The 26,365-nt window shown below is 43.1% G+C and overlaps 1 protein-coding gene across 2 annotated transcripts in view; it reads right to left on the bottom strand.

Moving 5' to 3' along the window:
* The window catches only part of necab2 (N-terminal EF-hand calcium binding protein 2), a 131,643-nt gene that overhangs the window by 30,416 nt on the left and 74,862 nt on the right, over nucleotides 1-26,365 (bottom strand). For both annotated transcript variants that reach the window (XM_014149085.3, XM_014149086.3), the window contains exons 6-8: nucleotides 7,130-7,269; nucleotides 5,188-5,315; nucleotides 1,273-1,352 (exon numbers count right to left, since the gene is read on the bottom strand). In XM_014149085.3, the coding sequence (XP_014004560.1) occupies nucleotides 1,273-1,352; nucleotides 5,188-5,315; nucleotides 7,130-7,269 (348 nt within the window). The remainder of the gene's footprint in view (nucleotides 1-1,272; nucleotides 1,353-5,187; nucleotides 5,316-7,129; nucleotides 7,270-26,365) is intronic.

Genomic DNA, 26,365 nt, shown 5'->3' with positions numbered 1-26,365 from the left:
CAGTAAACAAAATTCTCGCTCCGTTCTAAACCATTTTGTAATAATTGTTTTCACACCCGGGAATTTGTACAGTCCCTCTCCTATAACATGGATAATAAGCACTTGTGGCAAACAGCCCCGCCCACTGCTAATACATTTTTCCTGTGAGGGAACGTTTGTCTGCTCCCACCACAGACGTACAGTACAGTTAACTGCTTCAGGATCGCGCCTAGCACTGTGACTCAGAAATCCTCCCATTTAGGAATCTTTACTGGGATCTGACAGCTCCTTCCCTGTTCTCTAAGGGGTGCTTCATCGAGCGTGGAATAAACCCGTTCAGCTATTCTTAGCTGCAATAAGAACTTGCCTGCCTGCCAGAGACAACAGAATTAACTGGGGACTCCATTAGTCTACCATGCTTACTGCCTACAAGACATGGGCAATGGGGAGAGACAAAGAGCAGAGCAGAGAGAGATGGATAGATAAAGAAAGAACAAAGAATGAGAGAGAGCGAGAGAGAGAGAGAGAGAGAGCATGAGGAAAAGAGTAGTGGGAGGGCATGAGGGAGAAGAGAGCTAGTGAGTGAGAGGGAGGGATAGGTGAAAGAAATAGCTAAACATATTGCAATAGTTCATCAAGGCTCAATAATTCCTTCCTTTGTATTTTTCTTTCACATCCCTTCCCGCCACATCCCCCACTGGGGGAGAGAGAGCAGTAATAACTGGGTTTACAGTAATGCTTTCCCCAACACAGCCTGAATCTCATCTCAGGTCCCTGGGTTTCTCTCAGCATAATTACTGGGAGGTGCAGCACAGATGAGATGTGTCATTGGAGATGTGCTAAAGAGGCACCATTTTATTTGACATTTTAGTAATTTCATGAGTTACAGGAGCAATTTAGGGTTTAGTGCCTTGCTCAAGGGCACATCGATAGATTTGAACCAGCAACCTTTCGGTTACTGGCCCAACGCTCTTAACCCCTAGGCTACCTGCCGCCCTGGAATGTGCTAGAGATAGGCCAGCTCTGTATTCTGACCATACTACAGCGCAAGTTGCGCCAAGTATCTCATCTGTTGTGTGGTGTTATTACTGCTAATGACCTTTGTTGGGAGACCCATATTGATAAATAATTTTGATACGGCAGAGGTGAGTTAACTAGCTGAGGACCGAGGCTGTGTTGAAGAAGCCAGTCATGACATCAATGAAAAGTGTATTACATGTGACCACTTACCAAAGCCAGGACAGATTACCTTTGTACCTGAAGTAATGTAGAGTAGGGTGGGGGGGTTCTTACCTTGTTCTCAAGGCGTCCAATCAGCTCAGCCAGTCGGTTGATCTGTGCCTCCAGAGTCTCTTTCCTCACCTCCACCACCCCTGATTGAACAGAGCACACACCACCTGACGCCAACACACTCCCAGCATTCAACACATTTTATGATAGAGACCATGATACAGATCCTTTTCTCCACAGTATATGAATATTTGACAGAAATAAAGAGTTCCAACCAGGTCTGATAAATAGGCAACTGCATTTGTTAATCAGGAAAAATCATGTCTATTCAAGGTTTGAAGTTGAAATATATTCACAGTGCCTCAGAAGTGAAGGGTCTTTATTGCTTTTCAGCTCTGTTTAGAAAGCAATAATACATTGTATTCTAGCGCACCTGGCTCTTGTCATTAGCTTTGCCTTTTTAAGTCACCCCGGATAGTAGTATGTGCTGTAAAGGCCAGTAGAGTCAAATACACTTAGAAGCCCTGGAATAGGAGGCTTCATTGAGGCAGAAATAAATATGAGACAATATTAATCATTCCATTCTTCTCCCCTCTATGTGATGCCACACAGACAATTAGTGGTGGAAAAAGGGCTTCCTGCTCTTTAAAATCATCACCTCTCGAGGTGCCAAGCCAATTAGAGGATGACACTTCCCCCTGCGTTTTGGAACCTACCAGCCGTAACCATAGAGACATTTGAAGCGGGCACATTTGGTCAGTTGGGCTTGAATGGCAGTCCAAGCTATTTGAGCATGGTCTTTGTCAAATGCAGGAGAGCAGTCATTAGTCTTGACTAGCCATGGTAACGACAGACAGCTGTCTCCATGTGCAGCTGTCTCAGCATACTGTCTAACATATGGCACAGTTGCAGATAAGCTGTGAGCAAGGAAAATGTACATGACTCAGGCTGGTGCCTGCACACTCACACACACAAGCACAAACAGACACACACTCTTGTCAAAATGCACGGGGGAGTGTTCCTTGCCTCAGGTAGCATTGCACAATGAACAATGGCTCATTTAAAAATAACTTTTCACCCAAGGTGTCAAATACTCCTGCAGTTACAAAACTGAATGTTTACATTTAGCATTTTCACTGGCAAAGTATTCTCTGATCAGTAAACAGAGAGCACAGACAGATTCTGCAACCAGAATGTATTGCCTGCCATGATAAAAAAAAGAGATATAGCAAAAGAAACAGTAGGACAAACAGCAAGAATAAATATAGTTGACAAAAGTGCGAATGGGAGAAAGAGAACGAGAGAGGGGGATAGCGAGAGAAGAACAAGTGAATGTGAGAGTGAGAAACAGAGAGAGGGGGGCATAGGGAGATATTGATCAATATTTTCTTTCTAGTGTTCTCAAATGACAGGCCAGACAAAGCTGGATCCAATCAAGGTCCTCTCCCCAGACAAAGCTGGATCCAATCAAGGTCCTCTCCCCAGACAAAGCTGGATCCAATCAAGGTCCTCTCCCCAGACAAAGCTGGATCCAATCAAGGTCCTCTCCCCAGACAAAGCTGGATCCAATCAAGGTCCTCTCCCCAGACAAAGCTGGATCCAATCAAGGTCCTCTCCCCAGACAAAGCTGGATCCAATCAAGGTCCTCTCCCCAGCCTCTGACAGCTGTAATACTGGCTTTTATGGCCCAAACAGGACATTTTAAACTGGTGTCAGAATTAAGTGTTAATTTAACTGCAGTACAATTCTATAAAGACTGTTCCCTCTGGGCACCAAAGTCAGTTCAATGTCAACTAAAGTTAATTTAACATGAAATCAACAACAACAAAAATCACATCACAGGATTTAGGTTAAAAGTTGGGCTATAAAAATGTTGCTTATGTTTTTGCAAATCCAATCAGTTTTCCAAGTTGATTCAATGACATCACATTTAATTATTTTGTTCAAATGATGTGGAAACAACATCGATTCAACCAATATTTGCACAGTGGTTAATCAAAGGAGAGCAATTTTGAATTTGGGTTATAATTAATTGTTACAACTTGGCCAACGGTAACTTTTCTTGTCAAGTAGAGTACATTATCAGGAAAGCCGCATAAGGCCATGTGTGAAAAGGCTAGCCTGACGGCTCACACTAAATTGTCCTCTTCTATGTTGTTTGCTACATACTTTAGTCTGAGACTGCCATCATTGAAGTCATTTGTGGTGACGAGAGGCACGAGGGGTGTTGTAAAAAACAAAGTAAAACGCGATTGGATTGTCTTTAACCAATCAGAGTATCAAAGCCAATGACACATTTTCAAACTGCCGCTTTATCCTCTAGTGTTCTGGCTCTGGCCCAACCCATCAGTTTCTGGACCAATCAGACGGACCCAAATGTGTTCGCGTTTGTTGAAGGGTTGGGCAAGTACTCAGATCCAGACTTATTGCGGAGAAGAAACTAACATCCATGGGCGTGGCGTAGCGTTTATCCGGAGCAAGGAGTCTGGGTAGCCCGGCAATGAAATGGCTACTTCATGATATACTGCTAATCAATCTCATAGCCCTCCTTCTCTATGCGCATCATTCCTAAATCAATTAAGTTACTGAATACCTCTCAAAACCCTTCAAAAGTGGCACTTCTAACAACATATCATTTGTTACAGCAAGTGAGTGGAAGGGAGTATGAATAGCCTATGAGTATTCACAGTATGTGAGTCAGTGTTAAGAAGCTGTCTGAGTGTTTCATTACACATGGATCGAGATGGAAACTATAGCAGGGAGGAAGAGAAGAGAGAGGAAGATGGGTAGAAAACACTGCTAAACTTCAAAGGGAATTATTGGCCTCTATCTGCGTCACAAAAAAACTGGAATTAATTTGTGAGGCCATAGGCAGAAGCTCCAGCTTTACAGTGGAGCCGTGCTCTAATTGAAATACAGGAATGGATTCAGGGAAATAGGGATTATTTATCCCCATTGAAAAGTTACCGTTTTCAGCACTTATGGTCTACTTCCAAACCACTGGATACTTACGTAATGCTTATCTACTGCATGCATGATAACTGGGCACTCTTTGTTTATGGCTTTTGTAACTGCTCTGAATGCTGTACGTTATGCAATCTGATTTAAATGGATTGATTCAAGAATCGTGTTTGAGACAGAAGCACCATGAAACAGCTTACATTTCATTGTGGTTCCAAATGAAGGAAAACTAAAAAAATTATGGTGTCTGGCATATACAATGGTTTTAGAAGACCATTTTGTTATTGCTACTGATAGCCATAAATATACTAGCTGTTTGTGCTTAAACCTTCTCTACAGTGGCTTGCCTCCGAACCGAAGTGAGGGCTGCAGTGCAGAATATATGTGCCTTTTTGATCGATCTGTGTCATTGTATAGCCCCTCCCTCCCTTTTTCTGCCTCCCTCTGTCTGCCCCCCTCCCTCGCTCTGCTTGCCTGCCTCCCTCGCTCTGCCTCCCTCCCTCGCTCTGCCTCCCTCCCTCGCTCTGACTCCCTCACTTCCTCCCTCTCTCTGCCTCCCTCTCTCTGCCTCCCTCCCTCCCTTCTACTTCTCTCCTCTGTGGGAGAGCTAGAGCTGCCAGGCACATCTCCATGTTTCTGTAGATGATTGATTGAAATTGAGATAGAAAATGGGAAATAAATCACTCTGCCTGAAGAGAACAGAGTTTTTGATATCCATTGCACTTGATTAATGCTCCCATGCTTCTCTTCAAGCTAATTACAAATGCAACCGACAAATGTGTCACACTTCATTCAGAAAGCATTTGCATTGCATTTGGTTTAGGTGACAAGGCTACATTATGCTTAAATGTGATGTGTCTCTGGGGAGACTAAAGGAGAAAAAAGTTAGAGTACATCACTTAAATTAATCTGCAGATTGAAGAAGCGGCTGGATAATCGACTGCAATCAATACAAACCTACGTCAATGAGAGATGTACATCAGTGTAGCATGTGCGTGACACATGCAGAGGTCTGACCTGTAGCAGTGTTGATGTTCCTCGGGGCAACATCCTTGGCAGTACGGACTCTGTTGTTAGGAGGGTAGTCAGGCACTGGTTTTTCATACCGTTTCTCTGGAACCCGTGGACTGACCTTAGTGGGATACCTTCACATAGAGAGAGAGGGATGAGAGAGAGAGATAAAGAGAGAGCGGCATGAGAGAGAGAGGGAGGGTGAGGGAGGAACACAGTAAGTAGAGAAGGCACATACACTATATATACAAAAGTATGTGGACACCCTTTGAAATTACTGGATTCGGCTATTTCTGCCACACTCGTTGCTGACAGGTGTATAAAATTGAGCACACAGTCATGTAATCCCCATAAACAAACATTGTCAGTAGAATGGCTTTACTGAAGAGCTCAGTGACTTTCAACGTGGCACTGTCATAGGATGCCACCTTTCCAACAAGTCAGTTCATCAAATTTCTGCCCTGCTAGTGCTGGCCGTTCAACTGTAAGTGCCGTTATTGTGAAGTGGAAACTTTTAGGATCAACAACGACTCAGCTGTGAAGTGGTAAGCCACACAAGCTCACAGAACGGGACCGCCGAGTGCTGAAGCGTGTAGCGCATAAAAATCATCTGTCCTCGTTTGCAACACTCACTACAGAGTTCCAAACTGCCTCTGGAAGCAACGTCAGCACAATAACTGTTCGTTGGGAGCTTCATGAAATGGGTTTCCATGTCCGAGCAGCCGTAAACAAGCCTAAAATCACTATGCGCAATGCCAAGCATCGGCTGGAGTGGTGTAAATCTCACCGCCATTAGACTCTGGAGCAGTGAAAACACGTTCTCTGTAGTGATGAATCATGCTTCACCATCTGGCAGTCTGATGGACTACTCTGGGTTTGGCGGATGCCAGAAGAACACTACCTGTCCAAATGCATAGTGCCAACTGTCAAGTTTGGTGGAGGAGGAATAATGGTCTGGGGCTGTTAAGCCCCTTAGTTCCAGTGAAGGGAAATCTTAACGCTACAGCATACAATGACATTCTTGACGATTCTGTGGTTTCAACTTTGTGGCAACGGTTTGGAGAAGGCCCGTTCCTGTTTCAGCATGACAATTTACATTTTACATTTACATTTTAGTCATTTAGCAGACGCTCTTATCCAGAGCGACTTACAGTAGTGAATGCATACATTTCATACAATTTCATACATTTTTTTTTTTTTTTTTCTGTGCTGGCCCCCCGTGGGAATCGAACCCACAACCCTGGTGTTGCAAACACCATGCTCTACCAACTGAGCTACAGGGACAATGCATCTGTGCACAAAGCGAGGACCATACAGAAATGTTTTTTCAAAATCGGTGTTGGAGAACTTGACTGGCCTGCACAGAGCCCTGACCTCAACCCCATCGAACACCTTTGGGATTAATTGGAACACCGACTGCGAGCCAAGCCTAATCGCCCAACATCAGTGCCTGAACTCACAAATGCTCTTGTGGCTGAATGGAAGCAAGTTCCCGCAGCAATATTCCAACATCTATTGGAAAGCCTTCCCAGAAGAGTGGAGGCTGTTATAGCAGCAAACGGGTGACCAACTCTATATTAATGCCCATGATTTTGGAATGAGATGTTCAACAAGCAGGTGTCCACATACTTTTAGTAATGTAGTGTAGCTAGGAACCTGAGTGGCTTTTGATTTGGGGAACTGCCAGTCTCAATTTCACACATAATGACATGACACAGCAGTGGCGTCCTGACAAGGTAAAAATCTGTCGTTCTGCCCCTGAGCAAGGCAGTTAACCCACTGTTCCCCGGGTGCCGAAGACGTGGATATTGATTAAGGCAGCCCCCCGCACCTCTCTGATTCAGAGGGGTTGGGTTAAATGCGGAAGACACTTTTCAGTTGAACGCATTCAGTTGTACAACTGACTAGGTATCCCCCTTTCCCTTTCCCTCCTCCCTTGACAACTCACCCTGATTGGCTACAATGCTGCTCATCAATAGCATCCACAGCACTTTCCACCGAGTTTAGCAGAGACTGGATCTGATTTGCTGATTCCTTCAACAGGAAGCGAGTAACAAATTGCTCCACGTTGGTCCCTCGCTCGTACACCTGGGGAGAGAAGAGAGAATGAGAGAAGCCTTGGCACCTTTCTGCACATCGCCTGAACACATATCAGGTAAGTCCCTCTCTATGTCTTTCACTGCCTATGAAAGCTTCCCTCCTACAGAGTGCTTTTTGCCAAATGCACATTTCAAAGTTTCTGAGTGTTTAAGGGTTTTTCAAAGTTGAAGACAGACACTTTCTCTAAGCTTAAGAGAAAAATACGAAAAATAGGGTGATAACATTTAAGGAGTTTATAACCTGGCTCAGAACTGCACAGTCAGACAGATCTAAGGACAGTTTCTGTTTCAAAGGCAGTAGTCCGCTAGGATGCAGCCTTGGCCATACTCATCTATTGTCAGGTTAATTTAACTGGTTGAAATAATCAATATTCTTCCTGCTTTGTCATTGTGGGAAAATGGTCCATGCTGTCAAACAAGCTTTATATTATTTGCGATAAACTTCATAGTCAGCACTTGTAAGCAGACACACACTAAGATTATTGAGATAATTGGAACACTTTGTTACATCAGACTGATCATTTTTTATGACAGAAAAACAGGCCAAGAAAACAGAAAGTGAATATCAAATTCCGTTATCTCAGCAAATGGCGGCTGTACAGTCGTGGCCAAAAGTTTTGAGAATGACACAAATATTAATTTTCACAAAGTCTGCTGCCTCAGTTTGTATGATGGCAATTAGCTTATGCTCCAGAATGTTATGAACAGTGATCAGATGAATTGCAATTAATTGCAAGGTCCCTCTTTGCCATGCAAATGAACTGAATCCCCAAACAACATTTCCATTGCATTTCAGCCCTGCCACAAAAGGACCAGCTGACATCATGTCAGTGATTCTCTCGTTAACACAGGTGTGAGTGTTGACGAGGACAAGGCTGGAGATCACTCTGTCATGCTGAGTGAGTTTGAATAACAGACTGGAAGCTTCAAAAGGAGGGTGGTGCTTGGAATCATTGTTCTTCCTCTGTCAAACATGGTTACTTGCAAGGAAACACATGCCGTCATCATTGCTTTGCACAAAAAGGACTTCAAAGGCAAGGATATTGCAGCCAGTAAGATTGCACCTAAATCAACCATTTATCGGATCATCAAGAACTTCAAGGAGAGCGGTTCAATTGTTGTGAAGAAGGCTTCAGGGCGCCCAAGAAAGTCCAGCAAGCGCCAGGACCATCTCCAAAAGTTGATTCAACTGCGGGATCGGGGCACCACCAGTACAGAGCTTATTCAGGAATGGCAGCAGACAGGTGTGAATGCATCTGCACGCACAGTGAGGCGAAGACTTTTGGAGGATGGCCTGGTGTCAAGAAGGGCAGCAAAGAAGACACTTCTCTCCAGGAAAAACATCAGGGACAGACTGATATTCTGCAAAAGGTCCAGGGATTGGACTGCTGAGGACTGGGGTAAAGTAATTTTCTCTGATGAATCCCCTTTCCGATTGTTTGGGGCATCCGGAAAAAAGCTTGTCCGGAGAAGACAAGGTGAGCACTACCATCAGTCCTGTGTCATGCCAACAGTAAAGCATCCTGAGACCATTCATGTGTGAGGTTGCTTCTCAGCCAAGGGAGTGGGCTCACTCACAATTTTTCCTAAGATCACAGCCATGAATAAAGAATGGTACCAACACATCCTCCGAGAGCAACTTCTCCCAACCATCCAGGAACAGTTTGGTGACGAACAATGCCTTTTCCAGCATGAGCACCTTGCCATAAGGCAAAAGTGATAACTAAGTGGCTCGGGGAACAAAACTTCGATATTTTGGGTCCATGGCCAGGAAACTCCCCAGACCTTAATCCCATTGAGAACTTGTGGTCAATCCTCAAAAGGTGGGTGGACAAACAAAACCCCACAAATTCTGACAAAATCCAAGCATTGATTATGCAAGAATGGGCTGCCATCAGTCAGGATGTGGCCCAGAAGTTAATTGACAGCATTCCAGGGCGGATTGCAGAGGTCTTGAAAAAGAAGGGTCAACACTGCAAATATTGACTCTTTGCATCAACTTCATGTAATTGTCAATAAAAGCCTTTGACACTTATGAAATGCTTGTAATTACACTTCAGTATTCCATAGTAACATCTGACAAAAATATCTAAAGACACTGAAGCAGCAAACTTTGTGGAAATTAATATTTGTCATTCTCAAAACTTTTGGCCACGACTGGAGGTTCAGAAAAAGTTTTCATACTGGTATGAAAAGAAAAAGTGAGGCAATGTGCTGAATCTTTGTATTGGTATTTCTGGTGATTTAATACCAAATAATTAATATTAATCCATGTCTGATCATCAAATATGAAATATGTATTTAAATGTGACATTAGAGAAGCTACTGAAGCTGTCTGATAGAACAGTTATAAATGTGTACTCAAATTGCACACTATGGACATTGCGGAGCTGGTATAGTAAAGATGCAGACAGAATGGAATGGGCCTATGCATATATGTGAACAACAGCTGGTGCACGATATCTAAGGAACTCTCGAGGTTTTGCTCGCCTGAGGTAGAGTCCTCATGATAAGCTGTAGACCAGACTATCTACCTAGAGAGTTTTCATCTGTATTTTACATAGCTGTCTACATACCACCACAGACCGATGCTGGCACTAAAACCGCACTCAATGAGCTGTATACCGCCATAAGCAAACAGGAAAATGCTCATCCAGAGGAGGTGCTCCTAGTGGCTGGGGACTTCAATGCAGGGAAACTTATATCAGTTTTACCTCATTTCTATCAGTATGTTAAATGTGCAACCAGAGGAAAGAAAATTCTAGACCACCTTTACTTCACACATAGAGACACGTACAAAGCTCTCCCTTGCCCTCCATTTGGCAAATCTGACCATAATTCTATTCTCCTGATTCCTGCTTACAAGCAAAAATTAAAGCAGGAAGCACCAGTGACTCGGTCTATAAAAAACGTGGTCAAATGAAGCAGATGCTAAACTACAGGACTGCTTTGCTAGTACAGACTGGAATATTTTCAGGGATTCTTCCGATGTCATTGAGGAGTACACCACATCCGTCATCCCTACAGTGACTGTACGTACATACCCTAACCAGAAGCCATGGATTACAGGCAAAATTCACACTGAGCTAAAGGGTAAAGCTGAGGCTTTCAAGGAGCGGGACGCTAACCCGGAAGCTTATAAGAAATCCCGCTATGCCCTCCGACGAACCATCAAACAGGCAAAGCGTCAATACAGGACTAAGTGGCAGGGTTTGCAAACTATTACAGACTATAAAGGGAAGCACAGCCGAGAGCTGCCCAGTGACACGAGCCTACCAGACGAGCTAAATAACTTCTATGCTCGCTTCGAGGCAAGTAACACTGAAACATGCATTAGAGCATCAGCTGTTTCGGATGACTGTGTGATAACGCTCTCCGCAGCTGACGTGAGTAAGACATTCAGAAAGGTCAATGTTCACAAGGACCCGGGCCAGATGGATTGATTACCAGAATGTGTACTCCGAGCATGCGCTGACCAACTGGCAAGTGTCTTCACTGACATTTTCAACCTTTGCCTGTCTGAGTCTGCAATACCAACATGTTTCAAGCAGACCACCATAGTCCCTGTGCCCAAGAAAACTAAGGTAACCTGCCTAAATGACTACCGATCCGTAGCACTCACGTCTGTAGCCATGAAATGCTTTGAAAGGCTGGTCATGGCTCATATCAACACCATTATCCCAGAAACCCTAAACCCACTCCAATTTGCATACCGCACCAACAGATCCACAGATGATGCAATCTCTATTGCACTCCACACTGCCCTTTCACAGCTGGACAAAAGGAACACCTATGTGAGAATGCTATTCATTGACTACAGCTCAGCGTTCAACACCATATTACCCTCAAAGCTCCTCACAGAGCTAAGGATCCTGGGACTAAGCACCTCCCTCTGCAACTGGATCCTGGACCTCTGAAAGGGCCGCCCCCAGGTGGTATGGGTAAGTAACAACACATCCGCTACGTTGATCGTCAACACGGGGCCCCTCAAGGGTGCGTGCTCAGCCCCCTCCTGTACTCCCTGTTCACTCATGACTGCACGGCCAGGCACGACTCCAACACCATCATTAAGTTTGCTGATGACACAACAGTGGTAGGCCTGATCACCGACAACAATGAGACAGCCTATAGGGAGGAGGTCAGAGACCTGACCATGTGGTGCCAGGACAACAACCATTCCCTCAACGTGATCAAGACAAAGAAGATGATTGTGGACTACAGGAAAAGGAGGACAGAGCATGCCCCCATTCTCATCGACGGGGCTGTAGTGGAGCGGGTTGAGAGCTTCAAGTCCCTTGGCGTCCACATCACCAACAAACTAACACGGTCCAAGCACACCAAGACAGTCATGAAGAGGGCATGACAAAACCTATTCAGGAGACTGAAAAGATTTGGCATGGGTCCTCAGATCCTCAAAAGGTTTTACTGCTGCACCATCGAGAGCATCCTGATGGGTTGCATCACTGCCTGGTATGGCAACTGCTCGGCCTCCGACCGCAAGGCACTACAGAGGGTAGTGTGTATGGCCCAGTACATCACTGAGGCCAAGCTTCCTGCCATCTAGGACCTCTATACCAGGCGGTCAGAGGAAGGCCCTAAAAATTGTCAAAGACACCAGCCACCCTTGTCATAGACTGTTCTCTCTGCTACCGCATGGCAAGCGGTACCGAAGCGCCAAGTCTAGGTCCAAGAGGCTCCTAAATAGCTTCTACCCCCAAGCCATAAGACTCCTGAACAGCTAATCAAATGGCTACCCAAACTATTTGCATTGCCCCCCACCCCCTCCCCCAGAACGCTGCTGCTACTCTGTTATTTTCTATGCATAGTCACTTTAACTCTACCTACATGTACATATTACACCGGTGCCCCCGCACATTGACATTGACTCTGTACCGGTACCCCCTGTATATAGCCCCGCTATTGTTATTTACTGTTGCTCTTTAATTATTTGTTATTCTTATCTCTTACTTTTTTGGGAGGGGGGGGGTTATTTTCAAACTGCATTCTTGGTTAAGGGCTTGTAAGTAAGCATTTCACTGTAAGATCTACACCTGTTGTATTCGGCGCATGTGACAAGTACAAGTTGATTATACAAAATGGCGCCGGAAGAAATAGCAGCAGTTTTACGGGCGCCCAACCAATTGTGCTATTATGTGTTTTTTTCCGCGTTATTTGTAACTTATTTTTTACATAATGTTTCTGCAACCGTATCTTACGGCAAAAAAGAGCTTCTGGATATCAGGACAGCGATCACTCACCTCGGATTAGACAAAGATTTTTTTCTTCAACAAGCAAGACGCACAAGACATTCTCCAAACACCCGACAGGGCCAACATCCCCGTTATTTGCAAGAGGAAGCGACGCAGGTACAGAGGACAAAGAGCCGGATGCCTGGTCAGGACCAGGAAAAGGCGGGTGGGAAAGCTTCCATTACCGTCAATACTACGCGCCAACGTGCAATCATTGGACAATAAACTAGATGAGGTTCGATCACGAATATCCTACCAACGGGACATCAAAAACTGTAATATCCTATGTTATCCTATATCCTATGTTTGAATGACGACATGGATATTCAGCTAGCGGGATATACACTGCACCGGCAAGATAGAATAGTACACTCCGGTAAGATGAGGGGGGCGGTCTGTGCATATTTGTAAACAACGCACGAAATCTAAGGAAGGCTCTAGATTTTGCTCGCCTGAAGTAGAGTATATTGTGATAAATTGCAGGTCACACTACTTGCCTAGAGAGTTTTCAGCTATACTTTTCGTGGCTGTTTATTTACCACAACAGACAGATGCTGGCACTAAGATTGCTTATTTCCTTATACAGCTGACTGAGTGCAAACAGGAAACCACTCACCCAGAGGCGGCGCTCCTAGTGGCCGGAGACTTTAATGCAGGGAAACTTAAATCAGTTCTACCAAATTTCCATCAACATGTTAAATGTGCAACCAGAGGGAAAAAAATTCTAGATCACCTGTACTCCACACACAGAGATGCGTACAAAGCTCTCCCTCCATTTGGTAAATCAGACCACAACTCTATCCTCCTGATTCCTGCTTACAAGCAAAAATTAAAGCAGGAAGCACCAGTGACTTGGTCAATAAAAAAGTGGTCAGATGAAGCAGATGCTAAACTACCCGCCAACCCCCTCTTTTAAGCTACTGCTACTCTCTGTTCATCATATATGCATAGTCACTTTAACCATATTTACATGTACATACTACCTCAATCAGCCTGACTAACCGGTGTCTGTATGTAGCCTCGCTACTTTTATAGCCTCGCTACTGTATATATCCTGTCTTTTTACTGTTGTTTTATTTCTTTACCTACCTATTGTTCACCTAATACCTTTTTTGCACTATTGGTTAGAGCCTGTAAGTAAGCATTTCACTGTAAGGTCTACACCTGTTGTATTCGGCGCATGTGACAAATACAATTTGATTTGATTTGATCTGTGGTTGGCACCGTGGCCATGTTTCATCAGCATCAAATGTGTTTTTGAGGTTGTAGAGTTCAGGTTATAGGGATACATCAGGAAGGAGGAGGCTTAAGAGTGTGGTCATTCCTCTACCGTTCTCTGCATCTGCTTTCCCCTGCCACTGCCGCTGTTGTCCCCGTTTCTGTCCAGCCTCTAACATTGCCCCGTCTCTGGTCAGCCCTCTTGGCAGCACTCAGAGAGAGGATGGAGATGAAGGATTCCATTTGCACACAGGGTCAAAAGAACTACACTACACTAAAGTAATACTGAGAGCCTTCATACTGTAAACCAGATAGCAATCAACCATGCCAGTATTTTCATTAAAAACAATCAAAACAGTGATACAATGTTGTTTACAAGTGCAGGATGGAATGTAGTGACAATATCAGAAATATATGCAACGGATTGGAAATACACTGAGTGTACAAAACATTAGGAACACCTGCTCTTTCCATGACATAGACTGACCAGGTGAATCCAGGTGAAAGCTTTGATACCTTATTGATGTCACCTGTTAAATGCACTTCAAATCAGTGTAGATGAAGGGGAGGAGATAGGTTAAATAATGTTTTTTAAGCCTTGAGACAATTGAGACATGGATTGTGCATGTGTGCCATTCAGAAGGTGAATGGGCAAGACAAAATATTGAAGTGCCTTTGAACGGGGTATGGTAGTAGGTGCCAGGTGCACTGGTTTGAGTGTGTCAAGAACTGCAACGCTACTGGGTCACGTTCAACAGTTTCCTACGTGTATCAAGAATGGTCCACCACCCAAAGGACATCCAGCCATCTTAACACAACTGTGGGAAGCATTGGAGTCAACATGGGCCAGCATCCCTGAATGCTTTCGACACCTTGTAGTTGATGCCCCGACAAATTTGTATTTGTAGCAGCTACTCTTCCTGGGGTCCTGAAAAATTAAGGCAGTTATACAATTTTAAAAACATTACAATGCATTCACAACAGATTTCCAAACACTAAGTGTGTGTCCTCAGGCCCTACTCCACTACCACATATCAACACAAAATCCAGGTGTACGTGTGTGTATAGTGCATAGTGTATTGTGCGTATGTTAATTGAAGCTGTTCTGAGGGCAAAGGGTGGGGGGGGTGGGGGGTGCAACTCAATATTAGGAAGGGGTTGCTAATGTTTGGTATGCTCTGGTATACTATATTGCATGCACAGACAGAAACTATTTGACTGTCCTAAGCAAAATGAGACACAAGTAGAGAAAAATATGATACATGAAAGGAGGGTGCTTATCTTGCAATTATATCTGTGTGTGGTTGGCCTTGTGTACTGCACTAATGGTCAGCCTGCTGAACAGTCCTCTAGGGAAGACAGACAGAGAGGTCCATTAGTAGTGTAATAGTAACACAGGCAGGGGGAATACTACAGTGTTGGCTCACAGGCCCATATTCTATTACACAGAGGTCATCTAGCACACTCAGGGAAGGGTGTGTGTGCAGAGTGCAGACTGTTAAAGGATGTGGGTTCAAAAGCGTGCACCGTTAACAAGTTACGAGGTTCCTAGCTCTATGTGAGGGTTGAGGAAAATGACATGCATCTGGAGAAGTGATTATTCAAATGGCAGGCTTGGATAAATAGCCACAACCTCTAAATGCATGTGAATACTGTAGGGCTCATTTAAAAAAATCTCTAATACAGTTCCGAGCCATCCATAAGGTATATCTTGTATTGGGTGTACCTGTAAAATGAGTGCAATTCAGAGGTGGGTAAACCAGTCAAGGCGTTTGTTTTAACTAATGGGATTGTTAAATATGAAATATTAGTGTGCAGTGAGTAGCAGGTTGCACCTGAGACAAAGCCCAGCCAGCCACCGATCCCATCACTGTTGGTCTTCACACAGGGAGAGAGAGATAATTAATAGATAACATTAAGCCTGGCTGCTGTGGGCTGATTAATGATGATGAGCAGTGATAGAGGTCTAATTGCTGCTCTGTGTGCGTGAGCTGAAGAGCCTGTTGAGGACTATGGTCTCTTTATTAACAGGGTCTCCCTCCAGGGACAGATACAGACATAGACAGGAAAGGTCTAAGAGTCACTGTGTGAGACATACTGAGGGTTGAATGTGGTATGAGACAGAGAGAGAGCTGGATTGAGTTGAGTGATATTTGTTACTTTTATCCATTTCTAGACATAACCTCCTGGAAACCCATATTTTTACGACTGCTAAGATGACGGTGCCTGACGATTCCTTAATGATAATGTGTGAGCCGTAGCCTTGGCATCGTCAAATACTTTATTGGAAGCTTAAATATAGTTTAAATATAATTTTTGCATATCTAAATGGTGTTGCTGAGAAACATATTGACTACTGTTGCTAGGATACTATTAATTGGTTCAAGTCAGCTAACAGCGACTTTGGAGTGTGTAACTAGGAATGTTTACACCTCAATAGTTAAAAACACAAGTTATCTTTGCATATTTATCTCCCAACAGAGATCACATGTTTGTCGGTAGGTTTACATACTAGCTGGACTATGGAGAGAGAGCAAGACTGAGGAAGGCTTTGCTGTAGAATAGGCTCTGCATAAGACTGAAAGCAAAACCAATATCAATATTAAAGAATATTTCATGACAACCTGGCGTCTGTTGTGTACTTAATCATTGCAAAATATCATTATCATAACCTGAAATTGACGGATATATGGGAAGTTAGGCAAGGACGAAGTTGGACTTGTCACAATGTATTTCATCTATTGTATTATGAGGTAAAGTTCACAGGTACGGAGTGTTACACTTTCACACTATCACATTCTCGAGTGGCTGAAGAAAGGTTTGTCATTTTCTCTGGGTTTAAACTCATTCCCTGCATGATGGAGTCTGAACAGTGACAGACAGGTAAAGGTGCTGTGCTGCCTGCATCAGTAGAGCTGATCTGGTCCTGCTGCAGAACCAGTTAGACAAAGCTTCCGAGAAAATGAAAGAAAAGATTCAATCTCAATCGCATTAGCCAGGCTTAAAAGCAGGAGTCAGGACATAATCCAGTTATTCAGGCACTGATACAACCATTCAGCGGCTGCTGGATCTATGTCGTAGAGACTTTACAAGACTGGGATTAGATCTACTGCTGGAGAAAATGAACGGAGGAGATGAGGAGCCTCCTCTCAAAGAAGCCAATGATTAAGCTGAGTCTCTTCCATTGTGTGTGTTTGTGTGTGTATGTGAATCCACAATGTGAAATGAAGTCTCTGTTTTCTTCGTCCACTTGCTGCAGATGTCTGTCATTCTATGGCTGTGTGAGTTTCTGCAGGTCAGGCTGACCCTGTCTTGGGGAGTTGGGAAGTAACGGATTACATGTAATCAGTTACATGTAAGGAATTACAACAACAAAAAACGGTAACTGTAATCTGTTACATTACCAGCAAAAATATTGTAATCAGATTACAGATACTTTTGAAAAACTAGATTATTACTTTGAGGATTACTTTTAAAATCAGAAAGGGTGTTTGCGAAAAAAAAAATGTCACTGACATTCAAATCAGCATTGAAAAAAGGCAAAAGTTTAAGTTTGTTCCACCTGAGCGAGTCTGACCATAAGTCAGAGACCACTATGATGACACACCAGATGTGTTTGATGGATCACGGTAAAAGCGCAGGAATAGGCTTTTGTAGGCTAAAGTTGTAAGCTATGTCTTCCAATGGTGCGATTGCTGTCGACATCCAAAGATTATCCAACTTGAATAAACACCTGGAGGTAAGGATGACAGCAGAGGTGTAGTCTACGGCGATACGGATATCACTTATTATTGATATCTACATAGCGCATCGATGTGAATCACACTGCTGCTCTCTCATTTAGCTATTTGCGCCTTACGTATTGTGGTTGTTGTGGATGGTTGTTCACAAATCTAAATGTGTATTTGAACCTAATAATGGTTGAATTCAAGAACTTTAAGCTGCCTATCAATCATTGTTTTTGAAACCAGTGGACAGCCAGTGAAGAATTCACTCTTGTAACAGCTGCATAGTGAGGATCCAAGCATATGGAAGAAAAGTGGGGCTTTTATTGCTCAATCTAATTCATGCTTACTTTTTTAAAAGTCCATAGGCCTAATGGACACATGCTCAAACTCACACACTTTTGATATATTTAAAGGGGCAATCTGTAATTGCTACATACATTTTTTTACTTATAAATTACACACATATACATATATATACACACATATATAACATTTACATACACTACCATTCAAAAGTTTGGGGTCACTTAGAAATGTCCTTGTTTTTTAAAGAAAAGCAACATTTCCGTCCATTAAAATAACATCAAATTGATCAGAAATACAGTGTAGACATTGTTAATGTTGTAAATAACTATTGTAGCTGGAAAAGGCAGATTTTTTATGGAATATCTACATAGGCGTACAGAGGCCCATTACAGTATCAGAAAACATCACTCCTGTGTTCCAATGGCACGTTATGTTACCTACTCCAAGTTAATCATTTGAAAAGGCTAATTGATCATTAGAAAACCCTTTTGCAATTATGTTAGCACAGCTGAAAACTGTTGTGGTGATTTAAAGAAGCAATAAAACTGGCCTTCTTTAGACTAGTTGAGTATCTGGAGCATCAGCAATTGTGGGTTCGATTACAGGCTCAAAATGGCCAGAAACAAAGACTTTCTAATGAAACTTGTCAGCCTATTCTTGTTCCGAGAAATTAAGGCTATTCCATGCGAGAAATTGCCAAGAAACTGAAGATCTCGTACAACGCGGTGTACTACTCCCTTCACAGAACAGCGCAAACTGGCTCTAACCAGAATAGAAAGAGGAGTGGGAGGTCCCAGTGCACAACTGAGCAAGAGGACAAGTACATTAGAGTGTCTAATAAACAATAGGCCTACAGAAAATGCAGCATCTGTCATTCATTTTTCACATGTAAATAGCACTTTTCTGTAAAGCATGCCATTCCATGAGCACAACATTTATTTTTCAACTCAAATCAATGAGCCAAATCAGTCCTCCATGACAACAAAATCATAAACAGCAGAGTAGGGTTGGCAAATAAGTCCTTAGCTCAGGTAAAACAATTTTGCTAATCTATACTTCCAAGTCCTATTCTTGAAGATCAAGGGGTATAACATTTATTGGAATGACTGGAATTCTGATAGACTTCGGTTTTTAATGTAAAATATCAGGGAATCGTATTATATGTAGTAGAAAGAGATGGGTTAGAAGAAGCCTACATAACCAACCTATAAAGTACAATTTAACATCCATATATGGCCAGCTATGTAAACTTTAACATTGATTTATCCTACCATAGATGTCGTTCAATTGTTAACATACATTTTTGTCTTCTTCTAATGCCTCTTAAGGGGAAAGTCATCTAAAAGTAACAAAATGTAATCAGATGATGTTACTGAGTTTGGGTAATCCAAAAGTTACGTTACCGATTACAATTTTGGGCAGGTAGCTAGTAACTGTAACGGATTACATTTATAAAATAACCTAGCCAACTAAGCTTGTTGTTAACTTGAGCCTCAGTGACCTCAGAACACTGAGAGAAACCATAGGGGGGCTTTTATCATCCCCTTCTACTCTACAGAACTCTGCAGCAGTTCTACCAGAAAGGCAAGGGAGTGGTGCTGCCAGTGTACAAGGGATTTCAATTTGAGAATACAAGGAGCTGGTCAAAATATTTCTGGAAAATCATTTGTGAAGCTGAATCAGTGTCTCGCAAGATTGCATAATGATGACCCACTGGGCGCACACTGTTTGAATCAATGTTGTTTCCACGTCATTTCAATGAAATGACACTGAACCAACGTGGAATAGACGTTGAATTGACTTCCATGCCCAGTGGGTCATTAGTATTTTACAAACAGAACTGAATATAATAGCATAGCATAGTAGGCCTAGAACATTACTGTTAAACCAAAAACACCTCCTAATTTCTAGTGAGATTTTATGATGGTTAGCTGAAGCTGAATAGTCACATTTATTTTCTCAGGTGACCAAAACTTAACAGTGTGCACCACTAGGCAGGATATATGCTTCGATTGAAGCTAAATACAAGAAAGGCTAATTAACACCATCTGCTCTAATTTGCTCACAAAACAGTAATTCAAGAAAATATAAATGCATATTCCGTGAAACTGATTGAAATCAAATGATTGGCATGGAGATGCAGACTTTCACTGGTAAAACTTGAATAATTATTATTTTGAAATTAGGTAGCCTAACTTGGTATTTGAGGGTATTAAAAATATAAAAACGTATTGAGACAATACATGTGGGCATTAGCAGACGTTGCAATTGGAGATTTAATTTTATTCATATTCTATAATAATATTCAATAGGCTACAGCTGTATTTACATCTACAACAAGCTTTCGACTTTTTTTCTTTTTTACTTTCGCACCTAAAAAAACTGCAGAAAGGAGACTTCTCACAATATAATTTGTCACACCTTCAGCGAAGATGAAACCTGCTATGGTCCACCTTCATATTCAAAGGTTTGTGGATGAGAGGACTTAAAGGGCCAATCCGTAGTTGAAAAAATTACAAAGTGGACACCCTACTTCTGTTTTGGTAAAAAGCTGAGGGATGGGACTGGCGAAATGTAACCACTCTCAAATTATTAGACAGAGGTATGGATGCAAGGCCTGAACATCCATGATATCAAAATGATAGTTTCAAGCATGTTTTGAGGCTATACAGTGTTTGTTTACATTTACAATGTTTACAAACATTGGAGTAAAAGAGGCATATATTATTTTGGGTTCTGATGGGATACAACAGTTACACTAAGCTCATTAGATATTTTGAAGGCATATTCTTCAAGAATCAATGGGTATATTTCCAAAAATGGATGTAGCAGCTCCCTTTAAGGGACAATCTTTAGCCATTAATATGACAGAAATGATAGAAAAGTTTGAAGCAATGTAGATATTGGTATTCAAAGATTTTACCTCTAGGAGAGAGTCATATAGTGTAATTTCCAAACAAAGTATTCAATAAGAAAAGGCTAAACCTTTGACTGTCAATATGGGAAAATGACATACTGTACAGGTGTGGATCGAAGTACTGTAGGAAGACTGCCAATTCACCAGAGGGGGCGTCCAATAGTATACAAACCAGGCCTAGAAAAACATTAAGAACACTACAGGCTCTCTTGACATTATCTCCACATCCATACTGAATTCTGATGAATACACAATCAATAAACTAAAGCATTGCCCAAGCATGAGTCAAATACATAAACCTGTAAAAAACAGTGAAAGCAGTAGCATTAAAAGTAATAGTAAAAAAACAGTGAAAGCAGTAGCATTAAAAGTAATAGTAAAAAAACAGTGAAAGCAGTAGCATTAAAAGTAATAGTAAAAAAACAGTGAAAGCAGTAGCATTAAAAGTAATAGTAAAAGAACAGTGAAAGCAGTAGCATTAAAAGTAATAGTAAAAAAACAGTGAAAGCAGTAGCATTAACAGTAATAGTAAAAGAACAGTGAAAGAGAGGTAGTTCTGCAGTTCTCTGTGTGAGGTTGGGACTGATAGTTTAGCAGGTGCAGAGTGGTCTCCAGCTGGGTGTACCTCTCTCCCAGTGAAGACCTTATAACCCACCATCAAGGCAGCAGGAGGTAACGACAAACAATGGCCCCAAATACCACCAAATGAGTCCTGTCCAGAGCCTAATTATAATCGCTGCTCACTGCCCTTTTTCAAGGCAATTTTAATCAGGCAGGGTTATTTTGAGGAATCACCATTAAAAATTCCTGGGATTGTGTAACGATAAGGCTTTCGTTAGGACAGTGGTGAAGGCTGGAAAACAAATCATTCTCTATGGGGGCTTTTTTGTATCGCCTTTGATTAAGACATGATGCAGCGCAGCTGTATCTCTGGATCCAGTCTGGGTTTCACGTGTGCCTACTGTACCCCCTGCCACAGAAGAAGGGTTACTGATGAGGCACACTGTAGATTGGCTAACTTATTGTCATTGCTGTAGTTATTTTGTCAAGCCAATGAAATAATGGAATGTAATGATGCAGAAGGACTGCATTCAGTAAAATCACAGAACTGACCAACTGCCTCTTCAAAAGGGAATAACGAGACAATATTGTATGATTGCATGAAAGGAGAACTCCACTGCAGTGTGGTAAGTAAAGTAAGGAAGTACATAAAAGTCCCACAAGTGCACAGGCAAACTCCTCTGACAGTCTCTTCAATTCACATGCCATGTATATTTCAGACAGGGATCACTTCAGGGGAATAACTGCCCACGTTTCAGACAGCTAACCAGTCTGCCGGACGCCAAACATGCTCCTGCAGCATCACTAAAGACGGGTGGAGAGAGTGAAGGAGTCTGTCTTGCTGACTGCAGCCTGCAGCAATATAGAAAAGCCCCAGAGAGATTTACTGTAGAGCAGGAGGCTCCCAGGCTTAACGAAAGAGCTGTGGCAGAACTTTCCCTCCTCTATTAGCCAGGGATGGGCCGACCCACATAGTGCTGCTTTCCACCACATACATCCTCACCCTCCATACCCCAGACCCTGCTGCTGCTCCACCACATACATCCTCATCCTCCACATCCTCCACACCCCAGACCCTGCTGCTGCCCTAAAGATATCGCTCTCCCACACTCACCCATGCTACCAACATCTCTACTCCACTTTCCCATCCTGCCTACAGTACATTGCCCATCCTCACTAAACCTATCTACCAACTCTCCCAACTTCCCTATGCCCTCACCCCCATACTCCCAGGCTCCCTATACCCCTCACCCACACTGTCCCATCCTCCCTACACCCCTCTACCTCTCTTACCCAAATTCCCTACACCCCTTGTACCTATTTCCCCCATCCTCCATACACACCTCTCTCCATCTCTCATCCTCCTGACATACCACCTACCTCAGTCTCTCATTGTCCCAACTCCATTTTCCACTTTTCTATTCTGAGGCAGACAGCAGCGATGTTAGATGTTAGACAGTGATGTTTAATGGACTAGCACTCTCAGTGCCCCCTCCATGTTGATTTTATTATTAACCTTTATTTAACTAGGCAAGTCAGTTAAGAACAAATTCTTATTTACAATGACGGCCTACCCCGGCCAAACCCTAACCCGTTCGCCAATTGTGCGCCACTCTATGGGACTCCCAATCACGGCCAGTTGTGATACAGCCTGGAATTGAGCCAGGGTCTGTAGTGACGCCTCTAGCACTGAGATGCAGTGCCTTAGACCACTGCGCCACTCGGGAGCCCCGAGTGATACTTCAACAGAAGTTACTAAAGCACCCTCTTCTTGGATAGGGACACTCAAACTCCAAATAAAGGTGAGTACAACAAGTGATGAAGAGACAGAGAGAGAATCCTTGACACCCTGACCTATTTCAAACTGATGAAATGTAATTATAAACACACAAAGTGACAGTCAAGCCATGCCCTATTCTCTCCCTTCTCTCTCTGGTGAAGAAAAGAGTTGAGTCGAGCAAAGATTATTCTAATCTTATTATTCAATTCACTAGTACTATTCATCAAGCAGTAACAATCCAGTCATCATTATCCTGGACTGTAATTGGACCAAACTGAAGTTAAAGATAGTGAGTGGTGAAATCTAATCATTAGTCAGTCAATGTGAAAAGCACTGCAGATGGATTGACTAGCTGATTCAGTACCTGATGGCCATTTCTGATATACTGTAGCATTTCAATTCACAGGTTATGTTAAAATCAGAACACTGAAAAAGTATTCATCTTAAATGCATAGGTATGGAAATTAGATTCAAGTAGATTACATTACTGAATTTCACTATTGGGTGATAGAGTTTGTAGACTAGAGTGTCCTAGCTGTGTGTTAGCAGCACAACAGCCCAACCACAACAGGAGGTGAGGAGTACCATGAAAACAAAGCAAATCAACATCCCAGATAGAGGGGGCGATGCAGTGACTCTCCAGAGGTCACTGACCTCAATGAATTATAGATTACAGGATTTAATCTTTTTTGGTTTCTATTCCCAAAAGGAAATGGGTTCTTTCTCTCTTGAACAGGGGGATGTGATAGGGACTGATGGAGAGAGAGGGATGGAGATAGAGGGTAACTGTGGGGTGCCCCTAAACAAATCCAATACAGCCAGTAGCTTTATGGCTAGGCTGGAGAGAGAATTCAAACAGAATTCTTTATTAAAAGGTAGCTGGTAGGATTATGTGTTGTCGTGTATGGTTTATTTTTACATTCACACGAGATACACACTATCAATAAGGTCATCGGCAGGACTAAGGAAAGATAAGTAAGTATAAATCTAACCTCTGTTTCCAACTTTAAAACAAATTCTGCTTGAAATGGGCACATGACTAATGAATGGTCTGCTGTTGCTAAATTTGGTGACATAGTGTAGTAATGAACTTGATAAATAAATACATCTTTGATTCCCTGTATCCTATCTCTCCATGCTCTGTGATCAGACAGGACTAGATTTATTTAACTAGGCAAGTCAGTTAAGAACAAATTCTTATTTTACAATGAAGGCCTACCCCAGCCAATCCCTCCCCTATTAACCCAGACTCCCGATCACGGCCGGTTGTGACACAGCCCGGGATCAAACCAGGGTCTGTAGTGTAGCCTCTAGCACTGAGATGCAGTGTCTTAGACCGCTGCGCCACTCTGGAGTGCATGACTACCTGCATCATTAGGCAAGGTAGAAGGTCCTCCATTTGGCTTTCATCAATCCTATCTAAGAAGTTAACAAGGAGATATGATATAAGGATAACATGTACTATAATGGCTCAATGGCTCACTGAGACACATACATTATAGTTGGTGTTCGATGGCACATTCATACCCTCAACAATCTCCTTGCAGAATCATACGTGTGCTATTCACTGATGATCAAGGAATTCTAGATATGTTTCATGCCATTCTCCATGCCAAGAGCTCAAAGTCATGTCAGATGCTGATGAATACTCAAATTCCATGGTTGCTTATTGGTTTAGTTCTGAATCCGGGTACAGATTGACCATGTCTGTTTAAGGTGTGATGATGGTACGATGGCAGTCTAAAACATCTAAAACATAAGGCGCCTTTAGATATGATGCCAGGTTCATTAGCACTAAATATAGCTCCTAGTAGTCACTGGCAACAATTAATATATACTGCTCAAAAAAATAAAGGGAACACTTAAACAACACATCCTAGATCTGAATGAAAGAAATAATCTTATTAAATACTTTTTTCTTTACATAGTTGAATGTGTTGACAACAAAATCACACAAAAATAATCAATGGAAATCCAATTTATCAACCCATGGAGGTCTGGATTTGGAGTCACACTCAAAATTAAAGTGGAAAACCACACTACAGGCTGATCCAACTTTGATGTAATGTCCTTAAAACAAGTCAAAATGAGGCTCAGTAGTGTGTGTGGCCTCCACGTGCCTGTATGACCTCCCTACAACACCTGGGCATGCTCCTGATGAGGTGGCGGATGGTCTCCTGAGGGATCTCCTCCCAGACCTGGACTAAAGCATCCGCCAACTCCTGGACAGTCTGTGGTGCAACGTGGCGTTGGTGGATGGAGTGAGACATGATATCCCAGATGTGCTCAATTGGATTCAGGTCTGGGGAACGGGCGGGCCAGTCCATAGCATCAATGCCTTCCTCTTGCAGGAACTGCTGACACACTCCAGCCACATGAGGTCTAGTATTGTCTTGCATTAGGAGGAACCCAGGGCCAACCGCACCAGCATATGGTCTCACAAGGGGTCTGAGGATCTCATCTCGGTACCTAATGGCAGTCAGGCTACCTCTGGTGAGCACATGGAGGGCTGTGCGGCCCCCCAAATAAATGCCACCCCACACCATGACTGACCCACCGCCAAACCGGTCATGCTGGAGGATGTTGCAGGCAGCAGAACGTTTTCCACGGCGTCTCCAGACTCTGTCACGTCTGTCACGTGCTCAGTGTGAACCTGCTTTTATCTGTGAAGAGCACAGGGCGCCAGTGGCGAATTTGCCAATCTTGGTGTTCTCTGGCAAATGCCAAACGTCCTGCACGGTGTTGGGCTGTAAGCACAACCCCCACCTGTGGACGTCGGGCCCTCATACCACCCTCATGGTGTCTGTTTCTGACCGTTTGAGCAGACACATGCACATTCGTGGCCTGCTGGAGGTCATTTTGCATGGCTCTGGCAGTGCTTCTCCTGCTCCTCCTTGAACAAAGGCGGAGGTAGCGGTCCTGCTGCTGGGTTGTTGCCCTCCTACAGCCTCCTCCACGTCTCCTGATGTACTGGCCTGTCTCCTGGTAGCGCCTCCATGCTCTGGACACTACGCTGACAGACACAGCAAACCTTCTTGCCACAGGTCGCATTGATGTGCCATCCTGGATGAGCTGCACTACCTGAGCCACTTGTGTGGGTTGTAGACTCCGTCTCATGCTACCACTAGAGTGAAAGCACCGCCAGCATTCAAAAATGACCAAAACATCAGCCAGGAAGCATAGGAACTGAGAAGTGGTCTGTGGTCCCCACCTGCAGAACCACTCCTTTATTGGGGGTGTCTTGCTAATTGCCTATAATTTCCACCTGTTGTCTATTCCATTTGCACAACAGCATGTGAAATTTATTGTCAATCAGTGTTGCTTCC

Source organism: Salmo salar, chromosome 16 (genome assembly GCF_965601325.2).
Source record: "Salmo salar chromosome 16, fSalSal1, whole genome shotgun sequence".
NCBI classification, from domain to species: domain Eukaryota; kingdom Metazoa; phylum Chordata; class Actinopteri; order Salmoniformes; family Salmonidae; genus Salmo; species Salmo salar.
The sequence above is the reverse complement of the archived record's forward strand: the minus strand, read 5'-3'. Positions and strand labels throughout refer to the sequence as shown.